The sequence below is a fragment of the Festucalex cinctus genome, chromosome 4, assembly GCF_051991245.1.
Source record: "Festucalex cinctus isolate MCC-2025b chromosome 4, RoL_Fcin_1.0, whole genome shotgun sequence".
NCBI lineage: Eukaryota > Metazoa > Chordata > Actinopteri > Syngnathiformes > Syngnathidae > Festucalex > Festucalex cinctus.
In genome coordinates this window covers 16,376,736-16,390,430 of record NC_135414.1, presented here as the reverse complement: position 1 = coordinate 16,390,430, position 13,695 = coordinate 16,376,736, and the positions used below count along the sequence as shown (strand labels likewise).

General features: G+C 39.0%; 2 protein-coding genes across 6 annotated transcripts in view; one reads left to right on the top strand and one right to left on the bottom strand.

Moving 5' to 3' along the window:
- LOC144017576 (uncharacterized) overlaps nucleotides 1-6,269 on the top strand; it is a 46,287-nt gene extending 40,018 nt beyond the window's left edge. For all 5 annotated transcript variants that reach the window (XM_077519301.1, XM_077519299.1, XM_077519300.1 and 2 more), the window contains exons 25-29: nucleotides 856-972; nucleotides 1,295-1,389; nucleotides 3,013-3,105; nucleotides 3,177-3,294; nucleotides 5,126-6,269. In XM_077519301.1, the coding sequence (XP_077375427.1) occupies nucleotides 856-972; nucleotides 1,295-1,389; nucleotides 3,013-3,105; nucleotides 3,177-3,294; nucleotides 5,126-5,284 (582 nt within the window). In that variant the 3' untranslated portion in view covers nucleotides 5,285-6,269. The remainder of the gene's footprint in view (nucleotides 1-855; nucleotides 973-1,294; nucleotides 1,390-3,012; nucleotides 3,106-3,176; nucleotides 3,295-5,125) is intronic.
- An 827-nt stretch (nucleotides 6,270-7,096) lies between these two features.
- Nucleotides 7,097-13,313, bottom strand: LOC144017578 (tubulin alpha-1C chain-like). The gene is made up of 5 exons (XM_077519303.1): nucleotides 13,197-13,313; nucleotides 10,477-10,504; nucleotides 9,917-10,139; nucleotides 9,448-9,596; nucleotides 7,097-8,243 (listed from the first exon to the last, which is right to left on the bottom strand). Exons 2-5 carry the CDS (start codon nucleotides 10,477-10,479, stop codon nucleotides 7,266-7,268), a joined length of 1,353 nt encoding a protein of 450 aa, XP_077375429.1. The 5' UTR covers nucleotides 10,480-10,504; nucleotides 13,197-13,313; the 3' UTR covers nucleotides 7,097-7,265.
- Between the last annotated feature and the right edge of the window lie 382 nt (nucleotides 13,314-13,695).

Genomic DNA, 13,695 nt, shown 5'->3' with positions numbered 1-13,695 from the left:
TCATTCAAATTTAGAAAATACTAATCAGTAAGCTTGTAGAGTGTAAGATTTATATGAAAATGTATTATTTATTTATATGAAATTTCAGACTTATAGAGGTTGTAATCTGTTTCATGTTTGAACAGCATTAAAATAAAATATTAAGGCTTAATGTTCCGTTCATATAACATTCTTCCATGCTCAAGGTGTGAATCCTAAAAAAAAAAAAAAAAAAAAATCGATTCTGCCGATTATTGAATCGATTCGAGAATCGCGCGATGTAGTATCGCGATATATCGCCGAATCGATTTTTTTTTAACACCCCTATTTGCAATATATTTTATTGGAACACGAGGTTTGCCTGCAACAGCAGTGGCTATCAAAACAAGTCAATCATTTCGTATAACTTAACTCATGTGAAGATTATTTTGTTTAGCTCAGTAAAAGTCAGTACTTTTTTTTTTTTTTTTCTCTTCACCTGCTCCTCGGCCGATGTTCCACAGCCCCTTTAATCTATATCGTATGTACTGTCCAAGCCAAGCTTTCATTCCACAGTGCATGCAGATCTGCCATAATAGTTCACGAGTGGCAAGTCATGCCAACATTGAACCATAATTACAATTTAATATGGACCACCATGGATGAAATATTGCCATTCAACAACAAAAAAATGGCAAATTCTGCCTTGAATAGAAAGTGACAATTGATTTTTGCTAAGTTTTATTTAGCATGTTTTGTTGTTGTTGTTGCTGCTGCTGCTGGTTTGTCATCACTGATACCCCTTGAAAGACAGAAACACACAAGCTTTGGTCTTCTGAATAAATAATGGAGGGGAAGAAAGTGGCAAATTATTCTTGTTTTTGTTCACATCCACAGCTACAGCAGGCAATGGAGGAAAAGGCTGCTGTGGCCACCCAGCTAAGTGTCGTATCGCAAACCCTGAGGGAAACCCAAAATCGATGCCATTGGCTGGAAATCCAAGGCCAGGCCCAGGTAAAGGTTCCCAACATGGACATGTATTTTCTGTCCTGCTTATGTATGGCGCCCATTCCAAATTATCTTTCATTTTCTGTTTTGCCCCAATGTCATCTTTATCTATATGTTCAGTTCAGTTCTGCCATTGGGTTTACATAACATGAAGCATGCTCACAGCTGATTATTATACATTGCTGCTTTTAGACGAAGCGGTGCACTCATGATGGTTACTAATGGGATGTTTGTACATTTTGTGCTCCTTCTCATTTATTTATTTAGTGTGATGTTGGTTTGAATCTTGGAAACATTCATTGTTGTATTGTGTTTGCCTGCCTTTTAGGGTTCAGTAAATGCAGAGGAGGCTCCCGGAGCTCCTCAGGAAAAGAACAACACAGTTGTTGCTCAAAGCGTTGAAATTGCCCGGCTCCAAGAAAGGTGAGCTCACCTTGTCGCTGTTGTTGACGACTTTGGGCTTGTCCAATCAGGGCAAGTGTTGCACATGATTTGTTTAACAGTTTTTGATTTGGCAAACGAGCCATTAATAATCATCAGCAAGCATTTTCCCATATTTGCTTCCTAATAGTGCATGATATATAATTTGGTCAACTTTTCAGATTGAGGTGAATTGCTAGCTTTTTGCAAATAGTGGTCTTTCCTTTCGAAAACGCCTTTCTTTTCCCATCAGAAAAACGATCGATCTCAATCCTGGACTCTATTCAAAGAGACATTAAAGAGTCGATCACTGTGCCTATTATGATCTTGTTACTAACTTGCTTGCTAACCCAAACAGCAGCACAAGAAGACAGTTTCTCAGATTAATTCAATTACAGACTTACTCCTCCATACTATTAAATCTATTTGATATGTGCTTCCAGTAGTTGCGCTCGCTCCACGTTGTTTTGTGCATCAATGTTTGCGCAACTTAGTGGTTCTCACCATTTTTCTTGATATATTTTTTGTTCTTTTAACTCATTTGCTCCCAATAACGTGTAAATACGCTTTTTTTTTTAATGTTCTAAGTGTCCAAAAGACGGATTTATACGTTTTGTTTTGATTTTTATTCTAGAGCATACAGAAGGCTTTGATGCAGCCTCTCAACTGCAAAGAACGGTTGCAGAAATGGTAGTTATTACACAAACGGCCAGCAGGTGGCAGCAGAGCAAAGGAGATCAACCAGGGCCATGTAGAAAAAAAAAACCCTCAATTACTTAAAATTTTGAATAGATTTGTGAAAACTGATGAAACTTAGCTCTCTTCCAATGATAATTGCTGCAAAACGGAAACAGATAGAAACATACTTTTTTTTTCCTGATGAAAGAGGAGACTTTAATATTTCTTTTGACAGGTTCCATGTTTTTATAGCAATAGAACACACTATTCACACAATAACGTGTGCCTTGCAAAATCAGTCAAAATCCAGTAAAACAGCCGGGAGCGAACGGGACTGCTTCTGTGAAAATGGCTGGGAGTGTATGAGTTAAAAACACAAGGAGCGCTTTAACTCGTTTTCCATCATCAGCGTTGATTAACGTAAAAGGAAATCCCAACAAGTACCGCCTTCAACATCAAATTGACGTCAACTACTCCACCCCCCATCCCCCCATCAAGGATTGTGTGATGATCAAAGCAAGCGTTTGTCACATTAAATTCTAATTCAGAGCGTCACTAACAGCCACTTTTTGTGCAGAAAATGTTTTTTTCCCCAAAAAGTTTTTCTCATTTTTTCCATTATAGCTTGACTCAACTCAAATGACCCATTTTCAAATGGTGATTTAAAGACCGGAATAAGGTAGAATCATACGTGAATGGAATCCAATATTTCACATGGTATCCATGTTTGTCAATATTCTGTTTGCCTTGAAAAATGAGTGAAAATGGTCGAAATTGGCTGGCATTTGTCTTATTGGATAATGTTTGCCAGTAAAATAGTAATATTGTCTGCCTCACCCAATATGGACTTGAGGATATTTATGAATGTAGTTTTTAGTAATCCGTAATCCACCATGCTACTTGATTAGTGAGTTTGACTGAAAAGTGTCGCTTTGCTCCACTTTTTAGGCTACTTGAGGTGGAGCGGAGTCTGGCAGACGAATGTTGCCGAAGGGAGACTGTTGAAGAGGCTTTGCATCTTGCCGAGGCTGGCAAAAAGAGGTGCTGACGCAGAACAACTGTCATATACTCACAGTGAAGATGTGCTCTAAGGTAAATGTTGTGTTGCGCAGCATCAGTTCAAGTGCGTCTCAAGATCTGCGCAGGGACTTCAGCTGCATCGAGATGGAAGCTGACGACGAGTGGGAAGCCGTGAGCCTCAATCCAAACCAGCCTCTCATAACACGGAAGGTAAAACAACATGAGTTTACAGCAAGGGTGGGCGGGGCCATCATTTATTTATTTATTTATTTAAAGTGCAATAATTGTAGTAGTCATCATTTTTTAAAGTTTTGAACTATAATTTTTAAATAGACAAATTTGTTTGTTTCTCTAGTAAATAATTTGCAAAAATAGTCTGAATAATCGAGATGAAAAAAAAAATCATAAAATTGTGATGCGGCATACGACATACTTCATATGTTTACTCCGCCACGGTGGTGATAAGCATATCAATGGCTTTTAAATATATTTGTATTTGTTAACCATTAGGGGATATAACGATAATGGCAATATCGTGATATCGCGATATTAAAACTGCCACAACATATCGTCATCGTCATGTCATATTAAAAGTAGCACATCTGTTTAAAAAGTCGCATTGATTTCCATTTGTGCAGTTCTAGCACCCTCTGGTGGCTCTTTATTTAGTGCTGTTTAATTTTCACAAGACATGTTTTGGCCCTTCTGTTTTTAAAATCCATGTTAATGGTCAGATGAAGGGGAACGTATTTTGCTTGTGGACCCGGGAGTTCGCCGATATCTGAGATTTTAGGATCGATCGATGCCAAATAAATACTGGAGGCAATATTGCTGTTACCAATAGCCAACACTGAGTACTTTTAAGTTAACATACTATTGTGTTTTAAATCATTTGTCATATTAAATAACATGACCAAACCTAGAAAACGGGTGAGCTGTGATTGGTTACCTGAGCCCTTGTGATCTCATTTTCAGTCGACAGCTAGTTGTAAAATGTGTTTTTATAGGTACTAATTGTACATGCAAAATAATGAAAATATCAAATTTATTACAGGCAAAATATTCATGTTTGACTGCCAAAAATGGCTAAATAAGTATCCCTTTAATTTTTCTTGTTGGATTCTTTCCCATGTCATAATTTAATACCCCCAATGGAAACATACCTGGACTGCTTACAGGCACATCAAGTACTAATCTTTATACTCTTGGTCCCTGTCTATCTTTTGCACTCAAAAAAAAAAGGGGGAAAAAAAAACATCAGCCACTGAAGTTTCTCTAGTCTAAGTTTAAACACACAAGAGTAAAAATTGCACAATCTGCTGGCAGGTAGTGTACTTGCATTTAACTTCAAGATATTCTCAGATGTAGTACATTAATAATAATAATAATAATAATAATAATAATAATAATAATAAGCTTGTGCTACAATAATACCAGCTGGTCATTGGAAAAGCTCAAAGCATAAGAGAGCCCTTCACGTAAAATGTCATATTCACTAAAAAATATTATTTGAAAATAACTGTATTGTGATGAGTAAGACCATGTATGTAAAAAAAAAAAAAAAAATGCCTTTATTCTATTTATTCAATTCTTTTGATACGAATATCATCTTATTTCATAAAACAATTTCATTCAAGAAATGTGCAAAGAACAGCAAAAGTGTAACTTCTCACTGTTTGTTGTACTGCGTGCAAAAAATACCACAAACAAATAAAGCACACATTAAACTGGCTCACATCATACTGAAGTTTATTCTGGCTCTGGTCACCTTTTCAAAATGCAAAATAGCTTCCTCATCATCCGTGTTTCTTTTATGTTTCCTTCTCCGGTCCTCCTGACCACCCACGGAAGTCAGTCAGTCATTTGAACCCCGATCATAATTAAAGTCATATTTGTTTACAAGCACAAACAGTGACAACGTTTTGTTTCGCTCAGAGTCATTTTATACGACTCTCCCGATACTGTATGTTTTGGCCACTTCCTGTAATGTACGTAATGACGCTACCGTTCAGATGTGTGTATGTGATTTGTGTGCTCCCAGGTGAAAGGCGGGATGGTGGCATGCAGACGTTGGTTGAGAGGACGAAGCCTGTACTTTTCTCGGCTGCTGACGAGCCGCGCACGCTCACGTTACTTCTTTCTTGCCTACTTGCTCACAATTCACGTGCTTGTCCTAATGTGCCTTACCGGTGCCCTCTGAAAAGGCAATCGACAAGTTGGACGTTGGTCCAAGGGTTCAAATTAAGTAAGGAGTCATTTATTTGACGCTAATGGTTGGTGCTTTATAAAACACTGGCACAGTCGGGTAACTGGAATGTGCATCCTTGGACAGTCAATTGTCTTTTTTTTCTGTTGACTGGTTGTAAATCACTTATCTGTAAATGTGGTATGCCACACAAAGCCTTAAAAGAGGAATCCAGATAAAGTGCGAGAGAACCCTTGGATGTAAAACCCTTTACAAAAATCCCACCAACAAGTCGAAAACCGTTTGTCATGTTACTCACAGGGGAAATCATGATTTCCCTGTCAACAATAATACATTCACTTCTTGGGGTTGTTTGATTTAATTGCTAAATACAAATGGTGGTACATGTTTTCCTGCTTGTCTGGTACATTGCACATAATCATTATGCTGAGTAAATCTATGCACTGTAACTGCACCTGAGTTATTATCTCAATGACAGAAGCGCTAAATCATAACAATAGTGAGATCAATCGGATGATTCGAAGAGCAACGCAAAAAATATATTAAGTATTTTCTCATTCTGTTTATGTCCAATCTCACTTGACCAATTTTTTTGGGGGTAAATTCATTTCTATTTCAGCAAGTGTGAATGTCATTGAGATAAAACCTTGAGACAAAACAATGTTGAGTTACACTACGTTTATGTAAAAGAAATTAGTTGTGTATTAATCCTTTTGTTTTTCTTGTAGAATTGCACCTATCTGATGTTAATGTCACAATGGCCTCGCTCTGTATATAAAAGATGTTATGAGCAAACAGAAGCTATTTATAAAAGGTGAGACTACTGAAAAATGTGCAGGTACTTGCTCTGTTTTCAAGAGTTTGTGATACTGTCGGCCTTGATGACATGAGGCTCCACTTGGTGCAATACTGTGTTTTGCTCAACTATTTTCAGATCACCATATCTAAAGATATGAATAAAGCCAGTTGATTTTCTTTATTCTCTTGCATTGTGGTTGCTTATTGCTTCAAATGTTTTGAATGAATGTTCAAATGAAGGCCTGATGTTAAAATGCACCACCTTCATCCTTGAAACCAACATTGTGTTCGGAACTTCGGATACAAAACATATCACATGCTGCTGCTGGTTTCACTATGTGTAATAAGTAGCAAAGACAACTTCTCACACTGACCCATTGGCAATTCAGATTTAATTAACGGGTTCGTAACTATTGGAACAATAAACTGGTTGTCATATACGCTTCACAGTTTTGATGTCATGGGTTCAAGTCTGGCCTTTAGCGTTCATGTGTGGAGTTTTCATGTTCTTCTCACCATGCCAGTTATTGGTGTCAAAATGAGTGCATTTATTTTGAATTAATTTAAAGTTCCTTTAATGCCACTAATTTTATTAACGTGCGATTAATGACCGAAGATGCAGCCATATTTTTTTTAAACATTTTTCTCTTTTTATGCTAACACTATGAAAACTATATATTGTACGTTTTGTCATACATTTATCCATCCATCCATCCATCCATTTTCTTGACCGCTTATTCCTCACAAGGGTTGCGGGGGCTGCTGGCGTCTCTCTCAGCTGGCTGGGCAGTAGGCGGGGGACACCCTGGACTGGTTGCCAGCCAATCACAGGGCAGGTTTTTGAATCTGTGAAGATTATCCTCTAGATTTTATGGTTTTAAAACAGATTTGTTTTAATAGGGCTTTAAATTGATTACAGTGGATTGTTGTCTTAGAAAACATTCCACCGTTCCACAACACGAGAATGTTGTAAATACAATGATTGTATCAATGAAAACATGCAGATAACAAGGTTGGAAATATCCTTTAATTGGCCAAATGTTGTCCAAAATGCATACTAGATTTAGAATTAGAGTGATCCAACTCATTTTATGGTTTGAGCAATCAAACGGATCAACAAATACATTCAGGATCACATAGTAATTACACTGCATTGCTTGCTGCAATCTCGTACTTCTCAAAATTCCTCTCCTTCCTCTCCCTGATCATCGACCGAGTCGGCCCCAACCTCCTCATAGTCCTTCTCGAGAGCCGCCATGTCCTCCCTGGCCTCAGAGAACTCGCCCTCCTCCATCCCCTCGCCCACATACCAGTGAACAAAAGCGCGCTTGGCGTACATCAGATCAAACTTGTGGTCGAGGCGAGCCCAGGCCTCCGCGACGGCGGTGGTGTTGCTCAGCATGCACACGGCTCTCTGCACCTTGGCCAGGTCTCCGCCGGGAACCACCGTGGGCGGCTGGTAGTTGATGCCCACCTTGAAACCGGTGGGGCACCAGTCCACAAACTGGATGGTGCGCTTGGTTTTGATGGTGGCGATGGCGGCGTTGACATCTTTGGGCACCACATCGCCACGGTACAAAAGGCAACAGGCCATGTACTTGCCGTGGCGGGGGTCACACTTCACCATCTGGTTGGCTGGCTCAAAGCAGGCGTTGGTGATGTCGGCCACGGTTAACTGCTCGTGGTAAGCCTTCTCGGCCGAGATGATGGGAGCGTATGTAGCCAGAGGGAAGTGGATGCGAGGGTACGGCACCAGGTTGGTTTGAAACTCGGCGAGATCCACGTTGAGGGCGCCGTCGAAACGAAGGGAAGCCGTGATGGACGAGGTGATTTGACTGATCAGTCGGTTCAAGTTGGTGTATGTGGGACGCTCCATGTCCAGGTTTCGGCGGCAGATGTCGTAAATGGCCTCGTTGTCCACCATGAAGGCACAGTCCGAGTGCTCCAGGGTGGTGTGCGTGGTCAGGATGGAGTTGTAGGGCTCCACCACAGCCGTGGACACCTGAGGTGCCGGGTAGATGGAGAACTCCAGCTTGGATTTCTTGCCGTAGTCCACGGACAGACGCTCCATCAACAGGGAAGTGAACCCGGAGCCGGTGCCGCCGCCGAAGCTGTGGAACACCAGGAAACCCTGGAGGCCGGTGCACTGGTCAGCCTGGTGACACGGAGGGCAAATGTTTACACATCATCACAAGTCAATGTTCACCTGAGTGCAGGGTTATTATCATTTTGGAAATTTCATTATGCATAATTTTTATTTTGTTTTGAGTTTTGTTTTTTTAAATTTACTGTTTTAGTTAATTTTCAGGGCGGCCCTGTTCAAAAAATGTGTATTACTTATTACTAATTACTAATTTAATAAATACCATAGTAAAATCAAAAAAGTAACGCACTTCTTACCAAGGGTTGCAATTCGGCTGAATCAAATTAAAAATCTATCATCACCATCTATCCTTTCCTCCTTCCTCTCTTGAGTTTTTCCTTTGGTCTCTTGAGATCTCCCTAATTTGTTAGAATTTAGAGGTTTCTGTGGTTGGTGTAAGATTCTGGTTTTGTAACCATGTGGGTGGCAGGTGGTGTTTAGTTGGTGCTGGATTTCACTTTGATTCATCTTTCTTTGCTTTGACCTTTCCTCTGGTCACCTGACCTTCTGAACTTCACGAATCTGGAGAGACTGAAGTATCCGGTTAAGGTGAAGGGTATGGAATTTTTATTAGGTTTTAGGTGAACTAATGAGTACAAATTCACATGAATTGCGCACATAAAAAAATATTTGTTGTATCAGTAAGATTGCCGAATGAACAATTCTGAGCGTTCTCTCTAAATAAAAAAAATTAAAAAAGAAAAAAAAGAAAAGAAAAATGAAAAAGTAGGCAAGGTGAGGCATTGGAGCCAAAAGTCAAACATGTAAAATTGTCAGCTAGGAGCAATGCCATCTGAAGGTGCTTTTCTATTGGGTGCTGCTAGATGACGTCACTTCCGTGAGACACACTTTCAAACGTCCTTAATCCGGTAAGTATTGATATAAATACACTTAAAATCAACCCTAAAGGCTCATGTTCGGTATTAAATGAAGCACCAAAGATTGCAGCTAGTTTTAGGTAGTTTTGTAAATGTAAAATGTAGTTTGTTAGTTTTTTTTTTTTTTTTTAAAGCATTTCCTTTATATTGTATTTTGTTACTGCGATTGGTTGGCAACCAGTTCAAGGTGTACCCCGCCTACTGCCCAAAGCCAGCTGAGATAGGCTCCAGCACCCCCCGTGACCCTTGTGAGGAATAAGCAGTCAAGAAAATGGATGGATGTATTTCGTTAATGAAAATGTTTTTTTGAATTTTAGTTTTTGTAATTTTGTTCTCACCAGTTTCCGGATTCTGTCCAGCACCAGGTCAATGATCTCTTTGCCGATGGTGTAGTGACCACGGGCGTAGTTGTTTGCCGCGTCCTCCTTGCCGGTGATTAACTGTTCAGGGTGGAAGAGCTGCCGATAGGTTCCGGTGCGCACCTCGTCTATGGACAACAACAACTTTAGTATGTGGTATGTGCAAGGTTAACTCTTTAAACAGGAATTCGAACAAGGAGCGCCATTGATGTCAAATGCATTTTTTTTATTTTTGGAAATGGGAAGAGAAAAGTCTTGGACAACTCTGGTTTGATCATTCCACTAGCAGGAAGTTTAAAAAAAAAAAAAAAAAAACGTACGTTAAATCCCCTACAAAAGGTTTCACAAAAAACAAATGGTGATGTAGATTACTTATTATTATTTAGGTATTCATGTATTTCATGCTTTGTTAATTGATGCGCAGCAGTTCCGAGATGAGCTGGTTTACCGATGACGGTGGGCTCCAGGTCCACGAAGACAGCTCTGGGAACGTGCTTTCCCGCTCCAGTCTCACTGAAGAAAGTGTTGAAGGAATCGTCTCCGCCTCCGATGGTCTTGTCGCTGGGCATCTGCCCATCCGGCTGGATTCCATGTTCCAGGCAGTAAAGCTCCCAGCAGGCATTGCCAATCTGAACGCCAGCCTGTCCAATATGCACCGAGATACACTCACGCTGCGGGAGGGGGAAAATAATGTTAAGGTCATTTTGTGAATGGGGTGGCATTAATATTGAATATATTGCAACATCGCCGGTGTCACTGAGACCTTGATGGGACAAGCCGCACCAAATTCGAGTCAATTTCCTTCTCATTCTCCTCAATGCCCATGTAAAGTGTGACTTGTCCAGCTGAATATTATTAAGTTTCTTAGCTAAACTTTCAATGCAAAGGTCAGTTCAATGTTCAGAAATTATGTATGTTTTTATAAAAAATAAAAAGTAATGACTGTCCCGCCATATTCCATGTCAAGTTTATGAGCCTAAATGTTCCAAAAAGGAAATAAACACTCACCATATTTCCTGAAGGAGAGAAGATTTGTCTGAAAGAATAAGCAGAATAAACAGTTTTGACAGGTGAAAACCATGTAATTGAATTCATTTATTCATGAAGTGCAAGAAACCTCACAGTTGGACTGTGTTATGGCCATGCATACTTAACTCATTCACTGCCAATGATGACTATAGACGTCAAAAATCCAAGAAAATAGCCAGTGACAAATTTTGACAAGAAATTTGAATTTAGTTTTAGTTATTCATTGTTTTCATTCATAGTTGTTAATCCCCATTGTTATTAATAACAACAATGACAACAATTTCATTGCTAAGTGCTACCGTCGTGCATAGTGATTGGTCTTGGTCTTACTGAGACCACAAACTGGGTCTCGACCTCCAGAAGTCAATTTAGTCGACTAAAATTGCTCCTTATTTTTGTTGACTAAAGTTGGATTAAAACTCAAATACAATCAGATGACTAAGTTATGACTAAGGCTTTAATTATATTTAGTCAGAACACTATAACTAAAACTAAATTGAAATTTCTTTTTTTTAATAAAAATTTTAATTTTATTTTATTTTATTTTATTCTAAATTAACACTGGCTGTTTGCTTGGATTTTTGACGTCTATAGTTGTCATTGGCAGTGAATGAGTTAAACATTAAAATCAGGGATTAACTTGCTCCCCAGTTATGGGGTATTGTGATTTTCTGGGGATGTTACAGATGTGATCATTTGAAAATGTCAACACTGGCAAAAACAATAACGTGTTGCCTATCGTGAGAAATCATTACCATAATCAGTGTCTTTCTTCACATAAATTAATATACAGTTGTGCTCATGAGTTTACATAGCTTAGAGGTGTGCAAATTCATAAGCACATCTATTTGACGACAAAAAGAGGCTTAATTCCCATAAAATCCTAAATACTGACAATTACAATTACTGACAATTACTTTGTTATTTCTAATTGTTGAAGAAGTGGATATGAGTAGAGATGTGCATGCGAATGTTGGTGATGCTTCATAGCATTTGTGTGTCAATAAAGGGGAAGCAACTAAAAAAATATATTAAGGCACAGTGTTTATAATGGCATCTAGTGGTGAACTAATAGTGGGCATGTGAAGCCCTTTGAGACTATTCTGTGATTAAGGGTTATATTAATAAACGACAAATATAGAAATTAGGATTTAAAGGGATACTTGACTCATTACGCTACTTTCAGCAGTAAGAGATAACTTGTCGATAATTAATGGCTTATTGCCTGGCTTATTTGGCTTATTTGGATGGCTTATTTTTCATGAACATTTAATATATTTAAAAATTAATGTTAAAGCAATATTTGTATAGGCCTACCATGTTTAGACTAGTGGGGCTACATAGAACATATTATTGTTAAGAAAATTTTTGGGTTGACTTCCCCAATTAGTCACGTCTAGCTTTTGTATATGTACAGTTCTGCTCATTAGGGGAATGCAAACTTATGAGCACAAACAATCATAACATAACAATGTTATTAAAGAGGTAAATTAGGTAAACACGTTTGCGCCTCCCCGAAACCAACAGGGTCTCCCAATCAAGATGTTTCAGTTTGAAGCAGTTTGAGCATCAAATCAGTTATAAAGGACAATAAATCCAACAAGTAGTGATGTGCTTCTCGGGTCGAATCCCTGAAGCGTGTGCCGAGTAATGCAGATGAGTGGTTCATGAACGGCGTGTCAATGCGTGTGTTGATGACGTACGTGGTGACATTTGAAGCCCCACGAAGCAGGTGTACCACGTGACTGATTCAGGAAATGATTCGCTCGGTTTGAGTGTAGTTCGAAATAAAAGCGGCAAAGAAACGCTATGGATTCCCCTTCACTTTTTCTGTTTTCGGGTCCCTTATTGCGCTACTTTTTTTGCTTTTGGCATTCGATTTGACGAGCCTCTTTTTGCGATGGAACCAGCAAGAAAGAGATTTTCCCTTGTTTAGGAGCACTTTGAGCAGATCTCACCTCAGAAGGTAATGCACTGCAATTACGGTACTATTTTAACAGATTCCAATAATAAAATAAAATAAAATGTGACAACACATAAAATTCACATTTTTCTGTTCACAGTTGAAAGTCCCCTTCAGTACTGGGAATCACAGAAATATACGCGTCCAATTCTATACAAACTTGCTATCTCATATCGATGCACCCCTGCTTCATCAGTACCATGTGAAAGAGTTTTTTTCCAAAGCAGGTGAAATTCTCTGCAAAAAAAAAAGAAACCGCCTGAGTCCAAAAACTTCGGAAAAAATAGTTTTTAAATAAAAATGAATAAGCACTTTATTTTACCTCCTTATTTCACATTTTCACTTGTTGCATAAGCACAAACATAGACAAAGTAACACAGAACAATTCATGTTAAAACACTCTTCAAATATATATTCTTTTGTATTTAGAGCATGATTTACACCCCACCATTTTATTGCATGCACCAAGCATGTTATACATTTTTCTGTCCACATAATGGCGTAGTCGAGGAAATGAATCATCTTGAAGCCCCTACGTATGTGTGAAGCATTTAACTGCAGGGCTTCACTGCTTTACGGGGCTTCATTTTGCCATCACTACCAACAAGATTAGGATTCTATTTAAAAGGTCTTACACAAGTATTCAAAAGGCCATGATTTAAGAAAAGGCAACCAACAAAGCCTTAATCTTCAACACAGTCACTTTTCTTCTTTATTTTCTAATGATTTTACTTACTTTGTAAGACAGCAGGAAACACTTTTATGGACACACGCTGACTTTAGTACAAAGAAGTTCCACGCTCACTCGTCTGTTGAACTTCGGAAGCGCAAGCTCTGAGGAGAAGATGTCATAAAACGAGAATAAAAGTCAGAAAGCTTTGCGTGGTGTGACGTCATCACCATGCGTTGTAACTGACCGCACGTAACTTGCCATTAAAGAACGTGATAAAAGACTGACGACGGTGACTGTCATGTCTACAGTCAACACGGACGTACATATGAGGGCCTCATTCACAATGCTACCTACTTTGCCGTAGCGAGCATTGAAGCCACAGGCGGACATCTTGCGTTGCTATTCGATCAACGCTCATAGTTTTCAATTGAATAGAACTGTTCTCCTTTCTGCGTTATTTTCTGTCTCCACGGTGAAAATGCCACAGTGTGTGGCGTTCGTTTGTACCAATAAGTCTGGGAGAAGTGCTACATAAACATTTAATCGGTAAGAATGTGATTAT

Bases quoted from the DNA above. Each gene is read 5' to 3' on its own strand.
- LOC144017578 (XM_077519303.1), bottom strand. The intron at 9,597-9,916 runs GTAAACCAGCTC...TGTTGTCCATAG, and splicing joins CCTGGAGCCCACCGTCATCG to ACGAGGTGCGCACCGGAACC. The intron at 8,244-9,447 runs GTGAGAACAAAA...CCGTGTCACCAG, and splicing joins TGGACAGAATCCGGAAACTG to GCTGACCAGTGCACCGGCCT.